This window comes from Pristiophorus japonicus, chromosome 4 (assembly GCF_044704955.1).
Source record: "Pristiophorus japonicus isolate sPriJap1 chromosome 4, sPriJap1.hap1, whole genome shotgun sequence".
Lineage (NCBI taxonomy): Eukaryota > Metazoa > Chordata > Chondrichthyes > Pristiophoridae > Pristiophorus > Pristiophorus japonicus.
In genome coordinates this window covers 5423163-5436268 of record NC_091980.1, presented here as the reverse complement: position 1 = coordinate 5436268, position 13106 = coordinate 5423163, and the positions used below count along the sequence as shown (strand labels likewise).

Sequence of the window (13106 nt, the reverse complement as noted above, 5' to 3'; positions counted from 1 at the left end):
AATAGAAAGAGTTGGATTTGTATAGCGCCTTTCGTAACGTCTCAAAGTGCTTTACAGCCAACAAAGTCTTTTTGGAGTGTAGTCAATGTTGTAATGTGGGAAACACAGCAGCCAATTTGCGCACGTCATCGGGGCCCTGAATGTGGGACGGAGCGCTAGGGGGGAACGTTACACACCTCTCTTAGGGCACTAGGTGGGCTGAGCAAGCGGAAATCCCGAGCTAAAGAGCCGGCCTGGGAGCGCACGGAGAGAGGCCTGGAGGGTGGGGGGGCGGGAGGGGAGGGAACCTGCAAAGAAAACACCAAGAAATAACTCACGCCACCACAACATAAATCGCAAAAAATAAACCAATCACACTTACCTGAGGTGGACATTACTTACCTCACTGTGGCCATTACAGCTCGGTACTACTTAAGGAAGTGGCCCTCGAAATAGTGGATGCATTGGTGATCATTTTCCAACAGTCTATCGACTCTGGATCAGTTCCTATGGACTGGAGGGTAGCTAATGTAACACCACTTTTTAAAAAAGGAGGGAGAGAGAAAACGGATAATTATAGACGGGTTAGCCTGACATCAGTAGTGGGGAAAATGTTGGAATCAATTATTAAAGATGAAATAGCAGCGCATTTGGAAAGCAGTGACAGGATCGGTCCAAGTCAGCATGGATTTATGAAAGGGAAATCATGCTTGACAAATCTTCTAAATATTTTTGAGGATGTAACTAGTAGAGTGGACAAGGGAGAATCAGTGGATGTGGTGTATTTGGACTTTCAAAAGGCTTTTGACAAGGTCCCACACAAGAGATTGGTGTGCATAATTAAGGCAAATGATATTGGGGCTAATGTATTGATGTGGATAGAGAACTGGTTGGCAGACAGGAAGCAGAGAATCATGATAAACGGGTCCTTTTCAGAATGGCAGACAGTGACTAGTGGAGTGCCGCAGGGCTCAGTGCTGGGACCCCAGTTATTTACAACATACATCAATGATTTAGATGAAGGAATTGAGTGTAATATCTCCAAGTTTGCAGACGACACTAAGCTGGGTGGTGATGTGAGCTGTGAGGAGGACACTAAGAGGCTGAAGGGTGACTTGGACAGGTTAGGTGAGTGGGCAAATGCATGGCAGATACAGTATAACGTGGATAAATGTGAGGTTATCCATTTTGGTGGCAAAAACAGGAAGGCAGAATATTATCTCAATGGCGGCAGATTAGGAAAAGGGGAGATGCAATGAGACCTGGGTGTCATGGTACATCAGTCATTGAAAGTTGGCATGCAGGTACAGCAGGTGGTGAAGAAGGCAAATGGCATGTTGGCCTTCATAGCTAGGGGATTTGAGTATAGGAGCAGGGAGGTCTTACTGCAGTTGTACAGGGCCTTGGTAAGGCCACACCTTGAATATTGTGTTCAGTTTTGGTCTCCTAATCTGAGGAAGGACGTTCTTGCTATTGAGGGAGTGCAGCGAAGGTTCACCAGACTTATTCCCGGGATGGCAGGACTGACATATGAGGAGAGACTGGATCGACTGGGCCTTTATACACTGGAGTTTAGAAGAATGAGAGGGGATCTCATAGAAACATATAAAATTCTGACGGGACTGGACAGGTTAGATGCAGGAAGAATGTTCCCGATGTTGGGGAAGTCCAGAACCAGGGGACACAGTCTAAGGATAAGGGGTCAGCCATTTAGGACCGAGATGAGGAGAAACTTCTTCACTCAGAGAGTTGTGAACCTGTGGAATTCCCTACGCAGAGAGTTGTTGAGGCCAGTTCATTAGATATATTCAAGAGGGAGTTAGATGTGGCCCTTACGGCTAAAGGGATCAGGGGGTATGGAGAGAAAGCAGGAATGGGGTACTGAGGTGAATGATCAGCCATGATCTTATTGAATGGTGGTGCAGGCTCGATGGGCCGAATGGCCTGCTCCTGCACCTATTTTCTATGGAACGCCCGTTTTCCCAGGCGGTCCTAGCAAGGGACGCTGCAGGGCGCTACGGGTCGGGCAGGAGGCAAAAATCGAGCCGGTATTGCAACCAGGGGCGTTACACACCAGCTCGCTGCTTCTAGGCGGTAATACCCCGCGCCCCGTTGAAACCGGCACCGAATGTCCGGCGGGACGATGGAAGCTGGCCGCACGCCCGGAAGAGCTCACTGCCGCCATTACCGTCCCTCTGGGGCACTAACCGCTGCGAGAGAAGAACAAGAATCCAGCCCCATATGATCTCTTATTATCTATGCATCTTTCTATTGGTTAAATCTCTCTTGAATAGGGATTGAAAACTTAAAAGCCAAAGACTACGAGATGGCATTCTCCTGTTTCATGATGGCAGCCAGGCAAGGCTACAGCAAGGCCCAGTACAACGTCGGAGTGTGCTACGAACTGGGGAGAGGCACGGCCAAAGATATCGAGAAGGTAGGAGTCTGAGTAATGGAATAGACATGCCGTGTGAGCGCGCATGTGTGTACACGTGTGTACTTGTATTCTAATTGCCCTTCACGCCCTTCCCTGGTAATCCTAAAAGTGCCAGCGCAGCGTGCCCTGGGTCAGTCCGTTGTAGGTTTGAGCCCCACAGCAGGACTTGAGCCCACGATCAAGGGGGAGATTCCAGCCCAGTACCGAGGGAGTGCAGCATTGTCGTAGGCACCGTCTTTCAGATGAGACGTTAAATCGAGGCAACTGTGGTTCAGGTAGAAGTTAAAGATCCCACGGCACTATTTGAAGAAAACTCAGAGTTCTCCCAGTGTCATAAGAAATAGGAGCAGGAGTCGGCCATTTGGCCCCTCGAGCCTGCTCCGCCATTCAATAAGATCACGGCTGATCTGATCCTGGCCTCAACTCCACTTCCCCGCCCGCTCCCCATAACCCTCGACTCCCCTATCATTCAAAAATCTGTCTATCTCCACCATAAATATATTCAATGACCCAACCTCCACAGCTCTCTAGGGTAGAGAATTCCAAAGATTCACGACCCTCGGAGAGAAGAAATTCCTCCTCATCTCTGTCTTAAATGGCCAACCCTTTATTAGAAACATAGAAATTTACAGCGCAGAAGGAAGCCATTTCGACCCATCATTTCCGCGCCGGCCGACAAAGAGCCGCACGGCCCTCGGTCAGCAGCCCTGAAGATTACATATAAACCTATGAACAATGGCGGAAAGGTAAAGAGCACCCAGCCCAACCAGTCCGCCTCACACAACTGCGACACCCCTTACACTGAAACATTCTACACTCCACCCCAACCGGAGCCACGTGATCTCCTTATTCTGAAACTGTCCTGGCCAACATTCCATTTCCTCAATTAAAACAGTCTTTCATTTCATTGTTTTTTGTGGAATATTCCTGTGCATCAAGTGCCTGCCACATTTACCTACATAAGTGACTATACTTGTAGTAACCCTATTCCCTCAAACCGTTCAGTCCAAACAAGGCGACAATACTGAAATCTCCGCTGTGTTTTGTGTCGTGCCTTTAATGTGTTTTAAGTTACAGGGCAATGCCTCAGATATTATGGTGCCGCAACCCAATCTAATCCTATTTAAATCCAGCGACATGAGTACGAAAAATCTAGGCTGACACTCCAGTGCAGTGCTGAGGGGGTGCTGCACTGTCGGAGGTGCTGTCTTTTGGATGAGACGTTAAACCGAGGCCCCGTCTGCTTTTTCAAGTGGACGTAAAAGATCCCACGGCCACTATTTCGAAAAAGATCAGGGCGGTTCTCCCCGGTGTCCTGGGACCAATATTTATCCCTCAATCAATATAACTAAAACAGATTATCTGGTCATTATCACATTGCTGATTGTGGGAGCTTGCTGTGCACAAATTGGCTGCTGCGTTTCCCACATTACAACAGTGACTGCACTTCAAATAGTACTTTGTTGGCTGTAAAGTGCTTTGAGATGTTGTGAAAGGCGCTATACAAATCCAACTCTTTCTGTTTACTTCCCTGCCCTCCCAGGCCGCCCTGTATTACAGTCAGGCTGCCGCCCAAGGACACAGCATGGCCCAGTACCGTTGGGCCCGATACCTCTTGCACGCCAAGCCAGCCAGGGTGGCCAGAGACACCCAGAACGCCATACAACAGTTGGAGAAGACAGCCAAATCTGGGCTCAAAGAGGCAAGTCATCGCGTGATTTTTAAAACATATATCGCATGAGTACACCCACCGTTCCGGTAATTTGCTCAAACTCCTTCAAGCGGGCTGCATGAATTCAGAGAGTCGTGTCCAGTGCTTCCTCTGTCTCGTTGGCTGCTGCGATTTTTGCTGGCTGCATGGGATTCTCGGATCGCCTGCGCAGCTGAACGGGAACGTTGGTCGTGTCCATTTTCCCCACGACTGTGGGGGAAGACTGGTGTCGAGCGCAAACATCGGCATCGACCTGTTGGGCCGAACGGCCTGTTTCTGCGCTGTAGATTCTATGTAATTCTAAGAACAAAAAGAAATAGGAGCAGGAGTCGGCCATTTGGCCCCTCGCGCCTGCTCCGCCATTCAATAAGATCATGGCTGATGTGATCTTGGCCTCAACTCCACTTCCCTGCCCGCTCACTCATAACTTTGTATTCCCTTAGCGCTCAAAAATCTGTCTCTCTCTGCCTTAAATATATTCAATGACCCAGCCTCCACAGCTCTCTCGGGCAGAGAATTCCATTGATTTACAACCCTTTGAGAGAAGAAATTCCTCCTCATCTCCGTTTTAAATGGGTGGCCCCTTATTCAGAGACTATGTCCCCTAGTTTTATTTTCCCCTATGAGTGGAAATATCCTCTCTGCATCCACCTTGTTGAGCCCCCTCATTATCTTATATGTTTCGATAAGATCACCTCTCATTTTTCTGGACTCCAGTGAGTATAGGCCCAACCTATCTTCATATGTCAACCCCCTCATCTCTGGAATCAACCTCGTGAACTGTCTCCAATGCAAGTATATCCTTCCTTAAATACGGAGACCAAAACTGCACGCAGTACTCCAGGTGTGGCCTGTATAGTTGTAGCAGGACTTCTCTGCTTTTATACTCTATCCCCTTTGCAATAAAGGCCAAGATTCCATTGGCCTTCCTGATCACTTGCTGTACCTGCATACTAACCTTTTGTGTTTCATGCACAAGGACCCCCAGATCCCTCTGTACTGTAGCACTTTGCTATTTTTCTCCATTTAAATTGTAATTTGCTTTTCTATTTTTTCTGCCAAAGTGGATAACCTCACATTTTCCCACATTATACTCCATCTACCAGATTTTTGTCCACTCACTGAGCTTGTCTATATCCCTTTGCAGATTCTTTGTGTCCTCCTCACAACTTGCTTTCCCACCCATCAGAAAACTTGGCTACATTACACTCGGTCCCTTCATCCAAGTCATTAATATAGATTGTAAATAGTTGAGGACCCAGCACCGTTCCCTGCAGCACCCGCCCGCCCCCCCGTCCTTCCCCGAAGGCTGTCTCGTGCTGCAGTGCGGTTTCACGGGTCGGATGGCTGTCGGTGAGCTGTTTGACCATGGGAAGCATCACCGCCAAGTCTGATCTGTATTCGCCCAACATCCACACGTGCCCTTGCCAGCTGGAGTCACTGAGAAATGCTCGTCCGGCCTCCACACTCCACTATTCAGTCCGCTACCTTCCACAGGGAGAACTCCCCGACCCCCCCCCACCCTGCTCCCCACACACAAATCCAGACTGACTCTCCCAGTGCAGTACTGAGGGAGCGCCACACTGTGGGAGGTGCCGTCTTTCGCGTGAGATGTTAAACCCTGGCCCCGCCTACTCTCTCGGGCAGTAAAAGATCCCACGGCGCTATTCGAAAAAGAGCAGTGGGGGACTTCTCATCAGTGTTCTGGCCTCAACCACCATCACTTAAAAGCAGATTATCTGGTCATTTATCTCATTGCTGATTATGGGATCTTGCTGTGTGCAAATGACAGCCGTGTTTCCTACATTGCAACAGTGACTACACGACATAAAGTACTAAATAAAAACAGCAAATGCTGGAAACACTCAGCACGATCGGGCAGCATCTGTGGAGAGAGAAACAGAGTTAACATTTCTGGTGTGTTTTTACTTCAGATTTCCAAGCACCTGCAGTATTTTATATAAGAACATAAGAAATAGGAGCAGGAGTCGGCCATTCGGCTCCTCGAGCCTGCTCTGCCATTTAATAAAATCATGGCTGATCCGATCATGGACTCAGCTCCACTTCCCCGCCTGCTCCCCATAACCCCTTATGCCCTTATCGTTTAAGAAACTGTCTATCTCTGTCTTAAATTTATTCAATGTCCCAGCTTCCACAGCTCTCTGAGGCAGCGAATTCCACAGATTTACAACCCTCTAGGAGAAGAAATTCCTCCTCATCTCAGTTTTAAATGGGCGGCCCCTTATTCTAAGATTATGCCCCCTAGTTCTAGTCTCCCCCATTAGTGGAAACATCCTCTCTGCATCCACCTTGTCGAGCCCACTCATAATCCTGTACGTTTCGATAAGATCACCTCTCATTCTTCTGAATTCCAATGAGTAGAGGCCCAACCTACTCGACCTTTCCTCATAAGTCAACCCCCTCATCTCCAGAATCAACCGAGTGAACCTTCTCTGAACTGCCTCCAAAACAAGTATATCCTTTCGTAAATATGGAAACCAAAACTGCACGCAGTATTCCAGGTGTGGCCTCACCAATACCCTGTATAACTGGAGCAAGACTTCCCTGCTTTTATACTCCATCCCCTTTGCAATAAAGATACCATTTGCCTTCCTGATCACTTGCTGTACCTGCATACTATCCTTTTGTGTTTCATGCACAAGTACCCCCAGGTCCCGCTGTACTGCAGCACTTTGCAATCTTTCTCCATTTAAATAATAACTTGCTCTTTCTTACTTTTACTTCATTGGCTGTGAAGCGCTTTGCGACATTCTGAGGTGATGAAAGACTCTCTAGAAATGCAAGTTCCTTCTCTCTGACCTGCCAGAGAGGGCCAACCTTGAAAGAAGGGAAACAGACAAAGCAGGCGGGGTGGGGGGGGAAGAAACGATGTCTGTGAAAGCACGGTGCCCGAAGTATGAAACGTATTGTGTCCTCTCATCGTTGCAGGCCCAAGCCTATCTCGGGGTCTTCTACACCAAAGAGCCTCACCAGGATCTGCCCCGGGCTGCTGGGTATCTGACCATGGCATCGGGGAGTGGGGTAAGATATTCTGTGCTTCAGTGCAATATACGAGATTAAGGGGTGATCTAAATTTTTCATTTTAGTAGGCGCTACGGCCCTTCGAGCCTGCTCCGCCATGGCTGATCATCGACCTGAACGCCACTTTCCCGGCAATCTCCACATCCCTTGATTCCCCAAAATTCTATCGATCTCAGCCTTGAATATATTCAGAGACTCAGCATCTACAGCTCTCCAGGGCAGAGAATTCCAAAGATTCACCTCCTCATCTCAGTCTTAAATGGCCGACTCCTTACCCTGAGACTGTGACCCCTGGTTCTAGACTCCCCAGCCCGGGGGAAACAACCTCTCAGCAACTACCCTGTCAATCCCCTTCAGAATCTTCTATGTTTCAATGAGATCACCTCTCATTCTTCCAAGCTCCAGAGAGTATCGGCCCATTCTACACAATCTCTCACCATAAGGCAGCCCTCTCATCCCAGGAATCAGTCCAGTGAACCTTTGTTGCAACTGCCTCCAAGGCAAGTATATCCTTCCCTAGATGAGGAGACCAAAACTGTGCACAGTACTGCAGGTGTGGTCTCACCAAGGCCCTGTACAGTTGTAGTAGTTAAGATGGGCCGAATGGCCTCCTTCTGAAGTTCTAGCTCATCCATTAGAAAACTCCTACACCCCCACCCCCCCCCCCATCACAGCACTCTCAGTCTCCCAAACAACGACCAGTATTTGAGCCTACGCTACACCCGTGGTACACTCCAAGTGCTCTGTACAGTGATGATAACTTCCTGTGATCAAGGTGTTTAAGATGATTAAAGGAGTTGATAGGGTAGACAGAGAGAAACTATTTCTTCTGGTGGAATGGGGTGGTGGAGTCCTGAAGATGGGGGGCAGGGGGGAGGGGGTGGTATAGTCTTAAAATTAGAGCTAGGTCATTCAGGGCACTCCTTCGCACAAAGGGTGGTGGATTTTCAGAGCTTAGAACCTTGGCGACTGAGGGCACGGCTGCCTATGGTGGGGCGATGGGCAAGAGTTGAAGGAACGCAGAACACAACCCCGGGACTTTATTTGATCTTCAGTATCACACTGCCTGCCCCTTCCTACTGAAGCGTACAGGGGACCCAGCTTTTTAACGTAGGCACTGAATTACTGATGAGGTATTCTTAGGCAGTGTCCCGGAGTCGAGGATGACTTGCTTCCACACTAACATGAGTTCTCAGGTGACTGATGAGCCCAATGCGGGACCTACAGTCTCTGTCACAGGTGGGGCAGACGGTGGTTGGAGGGACGGGTGGGGGGGGGGGGGCTTGGGTTAGAAACATAGAAAATAGGTGCAGGAGTAGGCCATTCGGCCCTTCTAGCCTGCACCACCATTCAATGAGTTCATGGCTGAACATTCAACTTCAGTACCCCATTCCTGCTTTCTCGCCATACCCCTTGATCCCCCTAGCAGTAAGGACCTGTTGTGCGCTCCTTCCGCTGTTTGTGCTTGGCTTCCGCGTGCTCCCGGCGAAGAGACTCGAGGTGTTCGGCGCCTTCCCCGGATGCTCCTCCTCCACTTTGAGCGAGCTCGGGCCAGGGATTCCCAACTGCTGGTGGGGACGTTACATTTTTTCAGGGAGGCTTTGAGGGTGTCCTTGAAACGTTTTCTCTGCCCCCTGGGGCTCACCTGCCATGTCGGAGTTCGGAGTCGAGCGCTTGTTTCGGGAGTCTAATGTTCTCCCTCAGGCCAACGTCCCCAGCATCGAGGCATTGACCACGCTCGATCAGCTCTGGTGGGCGAGCCACACTGTCCGCAGATTAGGAAAGGGGGAGGTGCAACGAGACCTGGGTGTCATGGTACATCAGTCATTGAAGGTTGGCATGCAGGTACAGCAGGCGGTTAAGAAAGCAAATGGCATGTTGGCCTTCATAGTGAGTATAGGGGCAGGGAGGTGTTACTACAGTTGTACAGGGCCTTGGTGAGGCCACACCTGGAGTATTGTGTACAGTTTTGGTCTCCTAACTTGAGGAAGGACATTCTTGCTATTGAGGGAGTGCAGCGAAGGTTCACCAGACTGATTCCCGGGATGGCGGGACTGACATATCAAGAAAGACTGGATCAACTGGGCTTGTATTCAATGGAGTTCAGAAGAATGAGAGGGGATCTCATAGAAACGTTTAAAATTCTGACGGGTTAAGACAGGTTAGATGCAGGAAGAATGTTCCCAATGTTGGGGAAGTCCAGAACCAGGGGTCACAGCCTAAGGATGAGGGGTAAGCCATTTAGGACCGAGATGAGGAGAAACTTCTTCACCCAGAGTGTGGTGAACCTGTGGAATTCTCTACCACAGAAAGTTGTTGAGGCCAATTCACCAAATATATTCAAAAAGGAGTTAGATGTAGTCCTTACTACTAGGGGGATCAAGGGGTATGGCGAGAAAGCAGGAATGGGGTACTGAAGTTGCATGTTCAGCCATGAACTCAATGAATGGTGGTGCAGGCTCGAAGGGCCGAATGGCCTACTCCTGCACCTATTTTCTATGTTTCTATGTTGGCCTGAGCGAGAACACTAACTTAGCTCTAGGGCAAATTTTGTATTGGACAACTGCAGCTGAGATCCCAGAGTGCGAGAATTGTCTTCTGTCCTTTGCAGGATCCTTCGAGTCAGTACCATCTGGGGATTTGCTACCAGAAAGGATGGGGAGTGACGCAGGATGACCGGCGAGCTGCTGAGCTCTACCAGAAGGCCGCGGCCCTCGAACACGCTGACGCGCAGTGCGCTCTGGGAGTGTTCCACCAGCAAGGACTGGGAGGTACGGGACTGTCAGAAGGTGGTTCAGTGGAACCTTCAGAGAGGAAGGGTTGGGGGGCGGGGGGGGGGCAGGGAAACCAGGGATCCCAGCCAATGGCGGATCAATCGCAATGAGAAGCGGGAGAAAACGAGAAGCCCAGACGTTTACAGTCCTCCAGCACCAACATCCTTCACTTAGATGAGCAGAAAGAACTCCTCCCCTCCCGGTTATTTTAACGTTACTTACCCACTCGCTGACCTACATTGGCTCCCGGTTAAGCAATGCCTCGATTTCAAAATTCTCATCCTGGTTTACAACTCCCTCCATGGCCCTCGCCCCTCCCTATCTCTGTAATCTCCTCCAGCTCCACAACCCCCCCCCCCCCCCCAAGATGTCTGCGCTCCTCTAATTCTGCCCTCTTGAACATCCCTGATTATAATCGCTCCACCATTGGTGGCCGTGCCTTCAGCTGCCTGGGCCCCAAGCTCTGGAACTCCCTCCCTAAACCTCTCCGCCTCTCTACCTCTCTTTCCTCCTTTAAGACGCTCCTTAAAACCTCCCTCTTTGACCCACCTGCCCTAATTTCTTCTTGTGTGGCTCGGTGTCAAATATATTTGTTTTGTCTTAAAATACCGCTGTGAAGCGCCTTGGGACATTTCATAGAAACATAGAAAATAGGTGCAGGAGTCGGCCATTCGGCCCTTCGAGCCTGCACCACCATTCAACAAGATCATGGCTGATCACCCACCCTGCACCACCCCCCCCCCCTCCACACCCCCCCGGCCCCCATAGCCACAAGGACTACATCCAACTTCCTCCCGAACACATCCAATGAACTGGCATTAACAACTCTCCGCAGCGGGGAACCCCACAGGCCAACAACTCCCCAAGTGAAGAAGTCTCTCCCGATCCCAGCAACAAACAGCCCACCCCCCATCCCAAGAGCGTGCCCCCCCCCCCCCCCCAGCTCCGGACCCACCCAACACCGCACCCAACCCGCCCCGTCCGTCAGAATCCTTCCCAAATACCGAACACCCCCGGATGTCAAGCCCCCAGCCCCGGCCACCCCATTCACTACATTAAAGGTGCTATATAAATACAAGTTAAATTATAATATGGCAAAAAGTGTCACTGAGTGAATCTACTGCTAAAACTGCCTGTTCGCGGAGGAGATGGAGCTGAGAGCTGGTGCTATGTAATCGTCTATTTCTTGTCTGGCTATCCCATGGCGTGAAGTTTCCCGTAAACCTGCACCAAAACACTGATTTTAAGCAAAGCTGACTTTCAGTGCAGTAAACCCAAGTAAATTCGAGCATCGGTGAGTTACGATGGTTGTTACGCCTGAACTTCCTTGATTTAAAAAAAAAATGTTGATTCCACAAAACCTCCACCGAAACTGTCCCTCCCGTCGCCCCCCCTCCCTCCCGTCGCTCCCCCCCCCTCCCGTCGCCCCCCCTCCCTCCCGTCGCTCCCCCTCCCCTCCCTCCCGTCGCCCCCCCTCCCTCCCGTCGCTCCCCTCCCCCTCCCGTCGCTCCCCTCCCCCTCCCGTCGCTCCCCCCCCCCCTCCCTCCCGTCGCTCCCCCTTCCCCACCATCCCTCCCGTCGCTCCCCCTCCCTCCCGTCGCTCCCCCTCCCTCCCGTCGCCCCCCGTCGCTCCCCCTCCCCTCCCTCCCGTCGCTCCCCCCCCCTCCCGTCGCTCCCCCCCCCCTCCCGTCGCTCCCCCTCCCCTCCCTCCCGTCGCTCCCCCTTCCCCACCATCCCTCCCGTCGCTCCCCCTCCCTCCCGTCGCTCCCCCTCCCTCCCGTCGCCCCCCGTCGCTCCCCCTCCCCTCCCTCCCGTCGCTCCCCCCCCCCTCCCGTCGCTCCCCCCCCCCTCCCGTCGCTCCCCCTCCCCTCCCTCCCGTCGCTCCCCCTTCCCCACCATCCCTCCCGTCGCTCCCCCTCCCTCCCGTCGCTCCCCCTCCCTCCCGTCGCTCCCCCTCCCTCCCGTCGCCCCCCGTCGCTCCCCCTCCCTCCCCCTCCCGTCGCCCCTCCCTCCCTCCCGTCGCTCCCCCTTCCCCACCATCCCTCCCGTCGCTCCCCCCTCCCTCCTGTCGCTCCCCCCTCCCTCCCGTCGCCCCCCCTCCCCTCCCGTCGCTCCCCCCTCCCCCTCCCTCCCGTCGCCCCCCCTCCCTCCCGTCGCCCCCCCTCCCTCCCATCGCCCCTCCCTCCCTCCCGTCGCTCCCCCCCCCCTCCCGTCGCTCCCTCCTCCCTCCCGTTGCCCCCCCTTACCCCCCCCCTCCCGTCGCCCTCCTCCCTCCCGTCGCTCTCCTCTCACCCCCCCCCCTCCCGTCGCTCCCCCCTCCCCCCCCCCTCCCGTCGCTCCCCCCCCCCTCCCGTCGCTCCCCCCTTCCCCACCATCCCTCCCGTCGCCCCCCCTTCCCCACCGTCCCTCCCGTCGCTCCCCCCTCCCTCCCGTTGCCCCCCCTTCCCCACCATCCCTCCCGTCGCCCCCCCCTTCCCCACCATCCCTCCCGTCGCTCCCCCCTCCCTCCCGTCGCTCCCCCCTCCCTCCCGTTGCCCCCCCTTCCCCACCATCCCTCCCGTCGCCCCCCCTTCCCCACCATCCCTCCCGTCGCCCCCCCCTTCCCCACCGTCCCTCCCGTCGCTCCCCCCTCCCTCCCGTTGCCCCCCCTTCCCCACCATCCCTCCCGTCGCCCCCCCCTTCCCCACCATCCCTCCCGTCGCTCCCCCCTCCCTCCCGTCGCTCCTCCCTCCCTCCCGTCGCCCCCCCTTCCCCACCATCCCTCCCGTCGCCCCCCCTTCCCCACCATCCCTCCCGTCGCTCCTCCCTCCCTCCCGTCGCCCCCCCTTCCCCACCATCCCTCCCGTCGCGCGCCCCCCCCCCCGCCGTCCCTCCAGTCGCCCCCCCGCCGTCCCTCCCGTCGCCCCCCCCCCCCCCCCCACCGTCCCTCCCGTCGCCGTCCCTCCAGTCACCCCCCCCCCCCCCGCTGTCCCTTTCGTCGCCCCCCCACCCCCTGCCGTCCCTCCAGTCGCCCCCCCCACCCCCGCCGTCCCTCCCGTCGCCCCCCCCCCCCCGCCGTCCCTCCAGTCGCCCCCCCCACCCCCGCCGTCCCTCCAGTCACCCCCCCCCCCCCCGCTGTCCCTTTCGTCGCCCCCGCCGTTCCCTCCAGTCGCCCGCCCCCCCC

General features: G+C 53.8%; 1 protein-coding gene across 5 annotated transcripts in view; it reads left to right on the top strand.

Moving 5' to 3' along the window:
• Positions 1-13106, top strand: part of dele1 (DAP3 binding cell death enhancer 1) — a 74729-nt gene that overhangs the window by 37086 nt on the left and 24537 nt on the right. For 4 of the 5 annotated variants that reach the window (XR_011592977.1, XM_070877986.1, XM_070877984.1 and 1 more), the window contains exons 8-11: positions 2274-2416; positions 3960-4118; positions 7077-7169; positions 9781-9940. Coding sequence is in view for 4 of the 5 variants with exons in the window: in XM_070877986.1 (XP_070734087.1) it covers positions 2274-2416; positions 3960-4118; positions 7077-7169; positions 9781-9940 (555 nt within the window). In the remaining variant the exon portion in view is untranslated. The remainder of the gene's footprint in view (positions 1-2273; positions 2417-3959; positions 4119-7076; positions 7170-9780; positions 9941-13106) is intronic. The other variant, XM_070877983.1, reaches the window with a different exon arrangement.